Source organism: Mauremys reevesii, linkage group 3 (genome assembly GCF_016161935.1).
Source record: "Mauremys reevesii isolate NIE-2019 linkage group 3, ASM1616193v1, whole genome shotgun sequence".
In the NCBI taxonomy this organism is placed as follows: domain Eukaryota; kingdom Metazoa; phylum Chordata; order Testudines; family Geoemydidae; genus Mauremys; species Mauremys reevesii.
Genome location: NC_052625.1, coordinates 110,889,956 through 110,904,117, shown reverse-complemented (window position 1 = coordinate 110,904,117; position 14,162 = coordinate 110,889,956). Strand labels below are relative to the sequence as shown.

Sequence of the window (14,162 nt, the reverse complement as noted above, 5' to 3'; positions counted from 1 at the left end):
TATGCTATTAAACAGATTTGATATATAAAACACCTTAAAACCTAGTGTTTTGGCTCAGCATTTTCTAACTAAGCATGCAGATATCAAATGCATCTTTCTATTTGGATTCTGAACTAAGTGTCATTTGGAGTCTGGACTCCATTTTGGCTTTCCTTGTTAGTGGAGTCTGAATTAGAAGCCACTTTGAAGAAAAATGCAGGTATTCCGTCTTATGGATTAATAGTTAAATATCTTGATCCAAGTTTTATAGAGACCCAGCTGTCCTAATCTGGAAGAATAAAACACAAAAGGCTGCATTGTTTTTATGTTGCCCTCTACAGACATAGTTGGATGAAAGCGCCTTACCACATCTTTCCTTCAGAAGACCCTAGCAAACTAGAGGAAGCACATTCCATTTTAATGTTTGTTAATTCATAAGAATTTTTAAAAGCCTTTTTAAAATTTGTCTTATGAGTGTACATTGTTACTTAAGGTTGTTAAACATGCACATGTCCATTTATTAGCCTGTTCCTCCCCCTTATCTTGCAGTTGGTGGTTTAGTCTCTGAAAATAAATCAGGAGGGCAGCAGTGGTTGGGGTTAGCTAAATCTAACCTGACTCAAACGCGTAAAACCCTTAGCTCTGAGTCCATTACACACGGAAATAAAGGTTAATTTGGTGGCAGCAACTCGGTTTAGTTTTGGTTTATTTGTGGGAGAGGGGAGAAAGGAGAGTTTGGTACAATGCCTATCACAATTAGGCTCTTATCTCTGTTGAAGCCTCTGGGCTTTATTGTAATATAATTGTATTATTTTTTTAAAAAAAACTAATTTTAGTTTTTTTATTTCCCTCTGCAGGGAAAAAAAAAAAATCAACTTCCACTGTTGCAGTTAAACGGATCACATTAAAGGCCAGGAGACCCAGAAACTGAGTTTGACAGTGTTAAAGCAGTAACTTTTAAATAGAAATAAGAATATTTTCCAAGAAAAATATTCTTGAAATTGATATTTTCAGTTCTAATTTTAACTTCTGTAGAACACTAGCAGCTTGTGATTGTTAGCTTTCAGAGGGTTACAAAAAACCCCAAACACACAGCATGCTTTAACAAACAGATTTTTTTTAAATGCACTCTATAAGTGATTTTAATAATTGTTTCACCACACACATTCTCTTACACTCTGTGCTGTAGTCCACGGTTTTCTCTCAAATAAGTCCCCATTATTGGAGTCTATCAATCAATCACTTTACAAGACAGGTTATAAGGTTTATGGCACACCCATCCTACCTGTCCCAAGAGACAAGTGTTCCTTCTTTGTAACCGTCTTCTGAAGGACCAGCCTGTAGGAAAAGCAAAAAAGTTACCATTTTCAGTGATGGGTACATAATAAAGTGTTTGTTGATATTACCATAATGAATCAAGATTAAGGGGGTTTTAACTTCGGTAGCTCTAAAACAAAATGTCAGTTATGTTCTTGGTGTGTGTGGAGATTTTTTTATATATATATAAAAATATAAATAACTGGGCTTGGTAGCAGCCTGCAATATATTTTATGCCAATACACATTGCTGTATTCATGGAGTCAAAGGTCAGGATTGAGCCTATATTACTACCGAAAAAAAGCATAATTTTGCATCTCCAAAAACTGTTAGTTTTAGTTCTCTAAAATTAATTGAAATCCAATTTAAGACTGATATAAGTAAAGACACTCTAAATGAGGGCTACTACTTTACTCAATGTTTCCTGCTTCATAGCCCATGATAACCTCAATCCTGCAAAGGGGTCTAGCAGATGGATCCTTACATCCAAAAAGATTCCCTGTTGATTTAGGGGACACTATACACATATAAAGATCTACCTCCATGATTCCCACAGCAAGATCAGGGCATATGCACTATGTGGAGTACCTATGAACACCTTTGTAAAACCATACATAGGCACAAGAACACAGCAAGTCTTTTAATCAGGAACTACTCTGAAGTTATTTTTTCCTTAATCAAACCACTAAACTGAAATGCAAGTTTTAAATTTAATATCTTGTGTTCAAAGGCAAGCAAAGTTTTAAAAAAACAAAACACACATACAACTATGTTGGCATTGTGCGCGCATTCTACATGCGCACATTTATTTTATCTCCTGCAATGGCGACAATCCTGTAAGAATGCTGCTCTCAAGCTAATAAAGAGGTAGGTTTTATGTTTGAGTTGAATAATAAATTTCTGGATACTTACAGATACCCTAGAGCTGGCTCTTACTCTGGCTACAAGATCTTTTTCTTTCTCAGCAGCTTGCCTTTGGATCCTCTGGAAGTTGGCCAGTGCAGTACTGAACTCTGCCACAAGACGATCTTTCTGTATTTTTCTTTGACGCTATTGGAGGAAAGCAAGACTGATTTTTATAACAGCAAACAAGCTTGCTCCTGTTCAAGGCTTTACAAATAAATTATTTCAAGGGTGGTTTTTTCTTCCTCCTCTCTTTTTTTCCCCCCTTCCCGTTGCCATGAGACACTTTATTTAAAGTGTGAGGTCCATGCTATGTTCCCTCTCATTTGAGATTGTATGGACTACCTCCCATTCAGGTTCACATAATAACCCTATCACTATTACAGCAATTGTGGAAAAATAGTATTAGGAATGCAATGCATTTTCAACTGTCTTAGTGGTATTTAACAGCTGGAATTAAGGAGGATCCAGCATCACACATCCAGACAGCTTTCAGTAAGCCACTAGTGAGACCTTCTGTCTTACTTATTAATTATTAAGTAGGTTCACTGTACAATTGCTGAATATTTTGATATTGTAAAATTTCAACTGTATAAAAACAGCCCAGAGCATTGGGGGAGGAGGGGAAACTCAGTGATTTAATTATAAGACAGAAGCGCTGAATGTATGCCCTGAACTGTACCTGAGAGGCGAAATGACCTTGTAATCATGTTTTTACAAAACCATCAATTTCCAATTTTTACTCCTGTTGAGAATGGACCCTGTGAGGGCATGAGAGAATTTCCTCTAGATTTCCTCATCCACACAGATCACATTGCAAATTCAAAGGGAGTGTCAAAGAGCTACAACTTGCCCTTAGTCAGCCAATCACCTCCACTTTTCCATCCTGGAGTCACAAACAAGGGTGGGAGGGAACAGTCTGGTCAAACAACATGGTTGGGTTTCTTACCACAAACTTTCAGACTCCAGGGCCAAGCAAAAGAGGCACTTCAAAAAAAAAAAAAAAATGTTGGGGGGGGTGAAGGGGGTGTCTAGAGGTATTTATGTACCAAGTGCAAAGTTTAAGCAGCAAACATGAATGAGATAGAAGTGATTAAATAATTATAATCTGTTGACCATACAAACTCATTTTAAATCTCTTAATCCTACAAGTCACAATAACACACCATCAGCAGCAATAGTAATTACCACGTGTGGTAGCAATTCTTGTCAGAGTGCTTTAGTTCTGATACATTGTAGGAGCAATTGCTTACAGAAAACTATTGTGCATTTTACTGCACTTGAGGCCTATTAAATGACTTCTACATAGCACTGAACATTCGTTTTAAACACAGACTTCACTTGGATGTTGTCAACATCTAGTAATGAGAGCCATAATATGAATACGTAACGTAAAGCATCTGAATGGCTTCAATCAGCCAACATTATGTTCAAATGATCCATGTTCTTCATTTTTATACCTGTTCACTTGTTGCAGGCAGAGACCCAAACTCTTTAATGTTCTTGTCGGTTTCTTTGGCAAGCTGGTTTGCATGCTGCTGCTTCTGCTGCCTAAACCAAACACAAAGTCTGCATTATAGCCACTGGATTATTTTGCTGGAACAATTTCATTGCTGCTCAGGAGCAGTATTTTTTGAAAACAGTTACCAAGTATCTTACTAAATATTTATTTATAGGCATTTGCAGTGGAATCGGCCACTGGCTATTGTACAGAAAAAGTTACAAATACCAGAGCCATTTTTGGAAATATCTGTAAGCAAAAATATTTGTAGAAAAATAAAAAGTAATTTGCAGCCTCGTCAATTAAATGAATCAAGATGCTTTTGCGGTGGCCCCTGAACAATGAAGTATACATATAGCAGACTTCAGACACCCTCTAAAAAGAGAAGATCAGGAAAAAAAAAAAAACAGTTTCCTTTTTTGATAAATCAAGCAGTCAAACTTTCATTTTTTAAACTGTGGTCTTTGGCTCAGGTGTAAATTTAGGACCATGCCCACCCACTCAATCCATAGCAAATTTCTTCCTGATGTCAATGGGAGGTTTGTACCAATAAAAGGGGAGGATGTCTCTTATGTGGGAACTAAACTTGTATTACTTGTTCAGTATCTTTTAGTGGAGAAACATACTCACTGTTAGCACAGGTATTTATGCCCTTTGTTACTCTGCCTTCCTCATCCTCTTTTCCTTCGTTGCCTTTTCCATGCCTGTGACTCTCCTTACTTTCCTTTTTATTTCCTTCCCTTCCTCACTTCCCATGGATTTAACTTCAATCCCCTCCCCCATTTCATCTGCAAAAATGATCAGCAATGAAAGGGTTAACATTGGTGGGGAGGGGGTTGTTTGTTTTAAAGTGTCCTCATTAAGCTTTAGAAGCAAAACATTCCAATGAGATAATAGAAGCCAGGAGTTCCCACCTCTCAGGTGATGTCTTCACCAGCAATGTCAAAGGGCTGCCGCGGCAGAGCTTTAACATGGCTGTGTAGTCGTGGCACCAGCGCTGGGAGAGAGCTCTCCCAGCACCAACCACATGAGGGGAGTAGCTACCAGCCCTGGGAGCACAGCTCCTAGCGCTGGTGCACTGTCTACACTGGTGCTTTACAGCGCTGAAACTTGCAGCACTCACACGGGGGGGGGGGGGGGGGGTTTCACACCCCTGAGCGAGAAAGTTGCAGCGCTGGAAAGTAGCAGTGTAGACAAGGCCTCTGTCACAATTTCACTCTATCTGGAGACTGAGGAAAACAGCACTGCTTAAGTCAACCATTCAAACATGACTGGAAAGTGATCTTCACAGTCACAACTTTTTTTTTTTTTTTTTTTTTTTTAAGAAAGCTTAGATTCTGCAGAATGACTCACAAACAGGAAAACATGAAGCATGTCAGACCCATCCCAAAGAGCAGATATTTTAAACATCTGCCACAATACAATTTTCCTGGATATTTAGAAGCTGCCAGAGACCTACATGTATTCCCAGATTGCAAATCTGGGCAACAAAAGGCATATGGCTTCCCCACTTTCAGGGAGCAGAGCATCATTCCTCTGGTATACATTCAAATTCCCACCCCCCATACCGTACCAGATTAACGTTGGTTTTGTAGATGTAGTTGTAGCCAGTTTACCCTCAATCCAAACAAAACATTGCATAAGTAGAGGTCCCCAGAGCGTGGGACACCTTGTGTAAGGGTGTGGAGGAATGTTTGGGGTGGCACACAGCTGGGGCCTGGGCCAGCCCTCACAGCCCTGCCCCCAGCCAGGGCCCTAGCCTTGGCCACCTAACCCTGGTCCACTTCCCTTCCCTCCCAGAGCTGCATCCCTACTCCTGGCCCTAGCCCGGGGGGCACAGACAGGGATAAGGGGAGGGCACAAGGTAAATAGTTTGGGGGCCACTGGCATAATCTGATCAAATCATACTAGCCAAGATCAGATTTTCAACTAATGTAGGTATGCAATTATGTGCCTAATTTTCAATATATAATCACTGCAATCCAATGTGCAAATGGCTAAAAAACAGGAAACTGCACTAGAATGCCTAGCAGCATCCCCCCCACACTCCCTATTCCATGCTGAATGATACCAAGTGCAAGAGGAACTTAACTAAACTTTGAGTTTAGTTACTGTATAAGTGCTAGAGTTTACTTTCAAATCACTGTCATCAGTCGGAATCCATTATGGATCCAGGGTAGTATGTCATCAATTTTGTAGTCCTAGTTCAGAGTAATTAGAGTAATTTGTCATCTTGCCCAGAATGAATGTGACAGGCCTGGTCTAATGTACATTTCCCTCCTGCCATTCAATGGCTACTGTGCTATATTAACAGCCACAGAGAAATGTCTGCCAACTTTCTCACTCAATGAGCTCATGCAGCACATGCAGCCCATGCATATTTGTGGTAGGATTAAAGAATAAAAGTGGTAGAAGAGTTTGGTCCATGTCAAATGAGCCTCTGTACTAAGAAACAGAACGGCTAGCAGTCTCTTTCAATGGGACACAAACGAAAGCCCACATTCAGAGGGCTGAACTTCAATGTAACTTCTGACAACTAGCCTTATTTCACTTCTGCTTTCTCTAGTATTTTTGGATTATGTTCACCTTGTAATTTCACTTGATACTGTGGTTAGCATTGTTTAACAGTCTCACTTTGCCTTCTTGCAGTACCCCACAAAAGCACCCCCCTCTCCAGGGGATACCACATTGAGTTCTCTACAAAAAGAATGTTCTGGAGGTTTTTGAATCCTTAGAGCCAAATTAGTACCTTCCAGTGCTGTCAGTTTGTGATTATATTTAACACAGCACATGTTCAGCAGAAGTACTGAGAACTGCCAGTCAGATAGGTTAGCATGGCAAGATCTTGAAGGTTACAAAAATACATTAGATGATTAATTTTTTCATGTTTAAGCTTTAATACTTCTGTTCTACTTCCACCGTCCCATCCCCAACAAAGCTGAATGCTTTGCTAAAAATCACTGTCACCTACTGAGGCAGTATTTACAATATCGTGAAATGAGAGATCTTCATGTAAAGTACTTACAGCTGTTGCCTCAACTCAGGCGTGTCTTGTGGTGTTCCAAGTTGATGCAGTATTCTTTGTATTTCTGCAGCTGTTAGTGAAGAGGAAGAGAGATTTTAAATGACCCAGTTAGATATATTTTCCCCTTTAGTTTTATGCATTTTTGCTTGACAACTCTAAAACATACACTTGCTGACGAAAAAAGTGTATGTGCAACTGTGATAGGCCAAGCAAAATGTGATTTTCAATAAGCCTAAATTAAATTCTAGGTTATGTCAAAAAGGAACACAACATCCTGAAATATCTAGGCAGAAAGTGGTCATGAAAGGCTGAAGTTAGTTTAAGCCAGACTCCTTAATTCAAATTTATCTACAATTATTTCAAGAAGCAATAAAAACTGTGTACTGGTTTATTCATCCTGTGCGTGTGCTATATCAGACAAACATCTGAAAGACTGATACGATATTGACATGTGTATAAATATTCATAACTAGTATGTTAATGACAACAGCTCACAAAACATTCCTAAGCTTAAAGTAGTACTGATACAAAATGAATATTGAGGGCTACATTTGAAGTTTGATTTAAGCATTTGTTCCAAATGTATAAAAACAAATATTTTCTTATGGGATACAATGAGAAACTCAAAGCCTCATGCCAAGTTTTAAGCGTGTTACACAAAATGTATCTCAGCTCTGAATTAGCAAAATGAAGATGCACCTGAGCCTTCCTTTTAAGGAAATGTGTCGGGGTGGGGTAGGGGAAGAGAATGAAATCAGAGCTTTATTTTACAATGTTATTATTTGTGATGTGATCACTAGTCTGATTCCACAGTGGCACATTTTTAGAAAGCCAAGACAGGGAGAGTATATAATGGGGAGAATCTATATTAGCATACCCTCAGTCAACGGTTATTTGTCTCCCCAAAACACATTTATCCCCATGCAGTCATCTAGGCAGCAGAAAATATGATGTAGGAAGAGCTCTGGATTTGATGATTTCATGATATGTAATTTAGTGTGTTTTGAGGAACTAAAGAAAAATTGCAAAATTTAGATAAAGTGAGTTTGAGAAAGATGCCTCCTTTTACTGTTTAAGAACAGGAAAAATAAAGATTCATGGCATTATACATTCAAAGTCTACAAGATGTCTATTATATAAACTAAATATTATAGCAAGGTGTTTATCCAATCCCATAAAACAAAAACACAAACAAAAAAAAAAGTGAGAATCCCTTATTGAAACATTTTAAAAAACAACATTAGCAGTTGAGTGATTTTTAAAAGATATTTTTAAGAGTCCTCAGTTAGTTAATCATTATATTGTTTTTATATGTTTAGTTTTAAATATATAAATTCCAATATTCAGTATTGTTAAAGTGACTGATAATTTTCTTTCTACCCTCATAATATAGAAAGTACTTAAATATTTTGGAAAAAACTGATTGTGCAAAGTTTTTTTTTTTAAATATATAAAAATCAAACTTGCATAACATACAAATAAGCTTTTGGGAAGTTTGAAAGTGAATTTATATACTTGAATTTCTGTGTAGTTTAAACTATTGATATAAAAAAAGAACTTAATGGTTTTAAAATTTAATCAAGTTAAACAGAACAGACCTAGAGAAAGTTCTAAGAAAAAAATCCTGAACCAACAGCAAAATTTGTGAACAAATGCCACCTGCTGGCAAGTTTGAGAGACAGAGCTTCTGGGGCCCAAGTCACATTAAATATCCCCTTGAGCACATGGTGTCCTAAGACATACCGACAAGATTTACTTAAAATGAATGTAAACCTTTGAATAATGTGTTGAATAATGAACTACTAAGCTGAAATATACTGTACTAGAAATCCTCTTTATTGGTAGTTAACCACAATAGTTATTTCTGATGTCTATTTTTTGGGGTCCAATATACCTAATGTATTAAGTAATTACTTTAAAGGTAAAATATAATTTAAATTGGTAACATGCAAATGACTGTGAAATTAATCAAGATGTTGGTTGATTGGCTATTATAGACTATTTATTAAGTTTTACTGGGTACTAAACTCTCAAAGCAAACAAACTATTTCTGATATTCTACCTATAGAAAGATACCTTGGACATAAGAATCAAGGTGCTCGTACATTTACTAAAATTCATCTCCAGAATACTTCTGCATGTATTTTGGACATAAGCTTTTAAGCACTCTACTATACCTACATCTATTTGACAGATGTAGGAAAGTTTACCAGTTTGGATTACCTTACTGCCATCTGGAGGATGAATTTTCTGACTGCAATAGAAGATTAAAAGCAAATGAAGGTTTAAGCAGAGGCCATTGTATGTAAATTACTCCGAACAAGTCTGCACTTTCACTATATTTAGTTCCAAATGCCACAGGCATGATTCTCAAAGATATATGTTGTACTGTAGTTTTAACGCTTCCTCCTGAATATTTTGGTGACTGGAAGGGGGATAGAGAACATGATGGGGGCAGGGGGAGGGAAAACTTAGTCCCTATAAAACAAGGGCTGTATGTAAAAAAATTCCAGCTTCTCAGATGGGCAAACAGACACCCCCCACTTAGGGTCAAAATGGTTTGTTGCTCACAATTAGGAACATAAAGTACAAGACCACACAAATCTTTTTTTTAAAAATCCATCTAGTCCATTATTGCAGTTCTGAAACTGATCACTACTGTACAATTCAGGGGGACGTTTAAAAATCCTACCAGGCAACTGGTCAGTAGTGTTACACTAAGTCAGAGAGGTAAACTTGATCCAGCTTTATCCTTATGTAAGGGGACTGTTGCCCCCTTACTAACATTCAGTGGGGGTGTTTTGGTTGCTAGCTCCCAGCACTAAAAGGGGAGGGATCGATGGCAAATCAGGACCCTGAGACTGACAGTCCCCGGGAACAATGGCAAGAGGCCAATGCTCCAGGGCAGCCTGATTGACAGGGCAGGCCGGCTAATCAGGGAGACAGAAGGCCAGGGTGGGTCCTGAGCAGGAATGTGCCAGAGGCAGACGGAGTGGGGCCGAGCTAAGGAGGAAGCAGGGGCCCAAGCTGAGCTGGAGAACAGAGCCAGGCCAGATCCAGAGGGGCCAGAGCTGCAGCCAGAGAGCCAGAGGCACAGCCCAGAGAGAGCAGATCCTGTGCTGAGAGCGGAGCTGCAGCCAGAGAGCCAGAGGCACAGCGAGCAGACCCTGTGCTGGGAGCGGAGCTGCAGCCAGAGGCACAGCGCAGAGAGAGAGCAGATCCTGTGCTAGGAGCGGAGCTGCAGCCAGAGAGCCAGGTGTAGTGAGCAACTGGGGCCAGCCAAGGGGGGGACCTTGGGCAAAAGGCCCAGCACAAAAAGACACCCCCAGCCAAGGGTCCATGCAGGCCAGGCTGGGAGGGGGACCTTAACCTGCCGGGGGGCTGGCACTGGGAAGAAGGATCCCACCACCCAAAGCCCGGAGGTGTGTGGTCACCACCATTTCAAGTGTCCCACCCACAGCATCCCTGCAGCACAGCCAGGGCCTGAGAAGGAGGCCTGGGGCCTACAAGGAACAGACTGCAAAGTGCCTTGATGTCCAGAGACATTGTTTGTAATGTTCCCTGCCACAGAGCAGGGTGATGTGTTTCCCTGTAACCGTTCCCATTTATTCTTATTCTTTCTTTAAATTGATTGTTAAGTAAACAACTTGTATTTGCTTTAAATTGTCTGGAATAATCAGTGGGTCAGGGAGGTGCCCAGTGCAGAGAGGGTACCCCGGAGTGGGGACACCCTGTCCTAGGTGGCCACAGCAGGGTTGGGGGTTGAGCCCCCCAGGAATCCTGGGCCCAGTCTTGTTGGGGCTACGAGAACTCTGCCAAACAGGAGAGTCCTCAAGGGCAGGGAGGCCTCTGGGTAAAGGAAGTGGGAGCGAGGACTCAGATCCTTTCGCTAGCCCACTTCCCCGGGGTAGCACAGAAGCCAGGAAAGTTCCCCACAATAGCAGGACCATTCCCCCGTTTACACTTAGCTAGCAGGATTTTTGTAAATTACAATACACATGAACCCTGGATGGGTCAGGAGATTGGTATAGGTTAGAAGTCCTTCTTGTAGTGTTCAGTCCAATTTTCATAAATACAGCCAGACGGTACCAGTGTGATCGTTTAGTCTGATATCTAAAGTGATCGAAATCTTTTATGACCACCTGGTAGCTATTTAGAAGCCTTTGGGAAGCAAGTTTAATTCAGTCTAGTTTCCAGTGGGCAGATCACAAAAGTAACAGCCACAAACAATACTCTGTTAGGCCTAACCATGTCCACTTCACACTTGCCTTTCAATAAACAAACACCTTTCTCCCAAGAACCGTGTTTTGACACAGTAAAGCAGAAAGGTGCTAATGCAGTGCGAAGACTTCATTAAAAAAAAAATTAACCTGAGAATAAAAGCCAAGGACTGAATGGACATAAAAACTCCAGAACAGGATTAGAGCACTTTGGTAAGCAGTCTGGGAAAGATTTTATTACTACTGTCTTTATTACATAAGCTTTATGAAAAGAACACTTCAGTACTCAGAGCTGCCAATCCAGCAACAGGATATGAGAGCAGGGTGGGCATGGAAAAGCATGGAACCCCCAAGTACATACGCAGGACAAAAAAAACAAAGAACAGGTACATTAATTTTAGGCCTACTATCTTGGCAGCATCCCAAGTCAGTCAATTTTAAAAACAAGACAAGCTTGGAAAATGTACATACTTTTATAATGAAAGTCACTACTCTGAGCTCAGGGGGCAAGGCGCTGTTTAGTGAAGACAGGAAACAGGACAAACTTGTATGGATTACAGAATGCATTTTTCCTAGCAGCTGACAGAACACATGCAAAAAATTACCCAAGCCTCACCCTTTCCACCCCCAGACGTGAGTGCTGCATTAAGAGGAGCTAATACAATTTTAGCAGTTAGATTTCAGTTACTAGGCTAGAGATCCTGTGAAGAGTCTCTTGCAGCACAAAGCTACTGGCTGATTAAAGCTACTCTCTATTCAGTAAAAAAAAACAGGAGTACTTGTGGTACCTTAAAGACTAACAAATTTATTTAAGCATAAATGTGTTAGTCTTTAAGGTGCCACAAGTACTCCTGTTTTTTTTGCGGATACAGACTAACACGGCTGCTACTCTGAAACCTCTCTATTCAGTTACATCTTTAAAACTAGTCTGACTTGCTTAAAAGCATAGATGGCCTGAAACGAGAATTGCAGAATTCAGTCTGGTTTTCTGCTTATAAAGTTGGGAGAAAGTCACCCCATAATTATGTGGCCAAATACTGGTTCAGCTACTGTCACCAGGAGTTCCACCACTGATGGCAAAGGGGATCAGAATATGGCCCACAGAATTGGGATTTAGTCTAGCATTAAGTCTCACATCTCCTACACAAGGTAAGTGCCCGAGGTAAGTGCTGCCCAGCTGGAGCCCACAACTGTTAAGAAGGGCATCAAGCTCTATTCTGAATTTACTGCTCTGTGGGGCTGGGGCAGGCAGGGAGCCTGCCTTAACCCCACTGCACCGCCGGCCAAGGTAAGTGCTGCCCAGCTGGAGCCCACACCCCAAACCCCAGCCCTGAGTCCCCTCCCAGAGCCAGCACTCCATGCCCCCTCCTGCACCTCAACCCTCTGCCACAGGCTCAGCCCAGAGCTCCTCCCACACTCCAAACCCCGTGGCCCCAGCCCAGAGCCCATACCCCCTCCCCCTGTCCCAGCCTGATGAAAGTGAGTGAGTGTGGGGAAGAGCGAGCGACAGAGGGAGGACGGGGTGAGTAGGGTGAGACCTTGGGGAAGGGGCAGGGTAAATCCTGGGTTACATGTAAATTCAAAAAGTGATCTTGTGCATAAAAAGGTTGGAGACCACTGAGTTAGAAGAACCTGAGAGTGTATCTAAATTTATACCAGCTGCCAATGGTCCATCACCCAAAGATCAGCTGGTTGTAAGAAAGTCTGGCCATACTGTTTCCTCCAGCTCTGTCCCTTATGCCTGAGGCTGGCAATGGAGTGGAGTCAAATCATTATACTGTCTCTATGCCATCTGAGACTTTAGCACAGCTTTGCACATGGAGAGTGATGGGAAACAGCCCAAATAAAGCAGAATCTTTAAAAAGGCCCACAACATGCAAGTACATAAAAACAGTGTGAGACCTTATTTCTGAGCACCATATTTATGACACATAGCCCAGCTATGTTATAATTACAACTATGTTTCTGTAGCCAGATGATGACGCTCATGTGACACGGTTACTGAGTTCTGTGGGCCGAACAGTAGTTTCTACATTGATTTTTTTAAATCACCACTACCACACATCAGCCATGTTCTGAAAACTGCACCAACCACATTGCCTAACTGCATCTATCCTATAATGCCTCAATGGGGAGACAGTGCCTAGTGGACATGCACACAAAGCAATACCGGCAGCAGACAGAGCAACGGACATTGAGATGTCATAGTGCACAAAGACCTGATCCGAGGAGGTGGGGGGAGGAGGAGAAAGAGGAGGAGGAGGAGAGAATGTGTCGATATTACAAAACAGTGTTACGCCCAAGTTACAGGAAGATAGCCTTATTGCAGCCTAGGCCACTGGCAAGGGTGACGTGATTAGCTGTCACAGTTACTAGCTGAATATTAACCATGTGGAATAGGGACTCAAGCCATACTTAAAGCTAAGCATTTCAGTAACTAGTTCAAACTCAGTTAAAAATTAAAGCGTGTAGACAGGGCACTGATGCAAGTCCAAGATTTGCCATTCTGAACGCAGCAGGGGGCCAGTGAAATTAGTGTTCGAGATTTAAAATTGTCAATTTCAGTCACTTCTAGATCTTGAGCCCAAGCAGATTAAGTAGAAACTGAAGTGTACTCATGTACACACATACTATATTTTCCCTTTCATCTGCTTTAAGAAGGGTTTTCCCTAAGATAAATCTGCAGTATATAAAATGCCACTGCACGCATCTTTCACAAATATTTAGACATTTTACTGGCACTGGTTGGGTAACAGTGTGTGGAAATACTTAACTTGTTCAACTGGAAATAAGAATTTGAATAAGTGGAATATCCAACTACAGATGAAGATGAAACCTAATAATTTAGGACATCACTTGGGAGCAGTCTACTGAAAATACGGAATGATTCCTGAAGTGCCCCTCCCCCCCTTCAATATCAGGTTTATTTATTTGGATAGGGGGAGGTGAGGGTGCTGGTTTGCATTATTTGTATCAGATTCAAAACATTTTCCTACTATGCCCTAGACCTGAATATTGGATTAAATAGATAGATACAAGAATATACACAAATCTACTGGATTCGTTTATAAGTCTCTTTTTAAACTGATATTTGGAGAAATTTACATATCCACAAAATTTAGTTAGTTAAACAGGGGAATGCTCTAGTGTAAATTCACTAAAGGATTTGAAAGCATCTCATACATACGTCAAAGATGACTTAAGCTCAACCCTGCTG

At 40.8% G+C, this 14,162-nt stretch overlaps 1 protein-coding gene across 1 annotated transcript in view; it reads right to left on the bottom strand.

Moving 5' to 3' along the window:
- Positions 1-14,162, bottom strand: part of STX7 (syntaxin 7) — a 42,763-nt gene that overhangs the window by 8,843 nt on the left and 19,758 nt on the right. Inside the window, exons 3-6 of the mRNA XM_039532076.1 lie at positions 6,726-6,795; positions 3,660-3,750; positions 2,209-2,346; positions 1,265-1,317 (exon numbers count right to left, since the gene is read on the bottom strand). Coding sequence (XP_039388010.1) covers positions 1,265-1,317; positions 2,209-2,346; positions 3,660-3,750; positions 6,726-6,795 — 352 coding nt within the window. The remainder of the gene's footprint in view (positions 1-1,264; positions 1,318-2,208; positions 2,347-3,659; positions 3,751-6,725; positions 6,796-14,162) is intronic.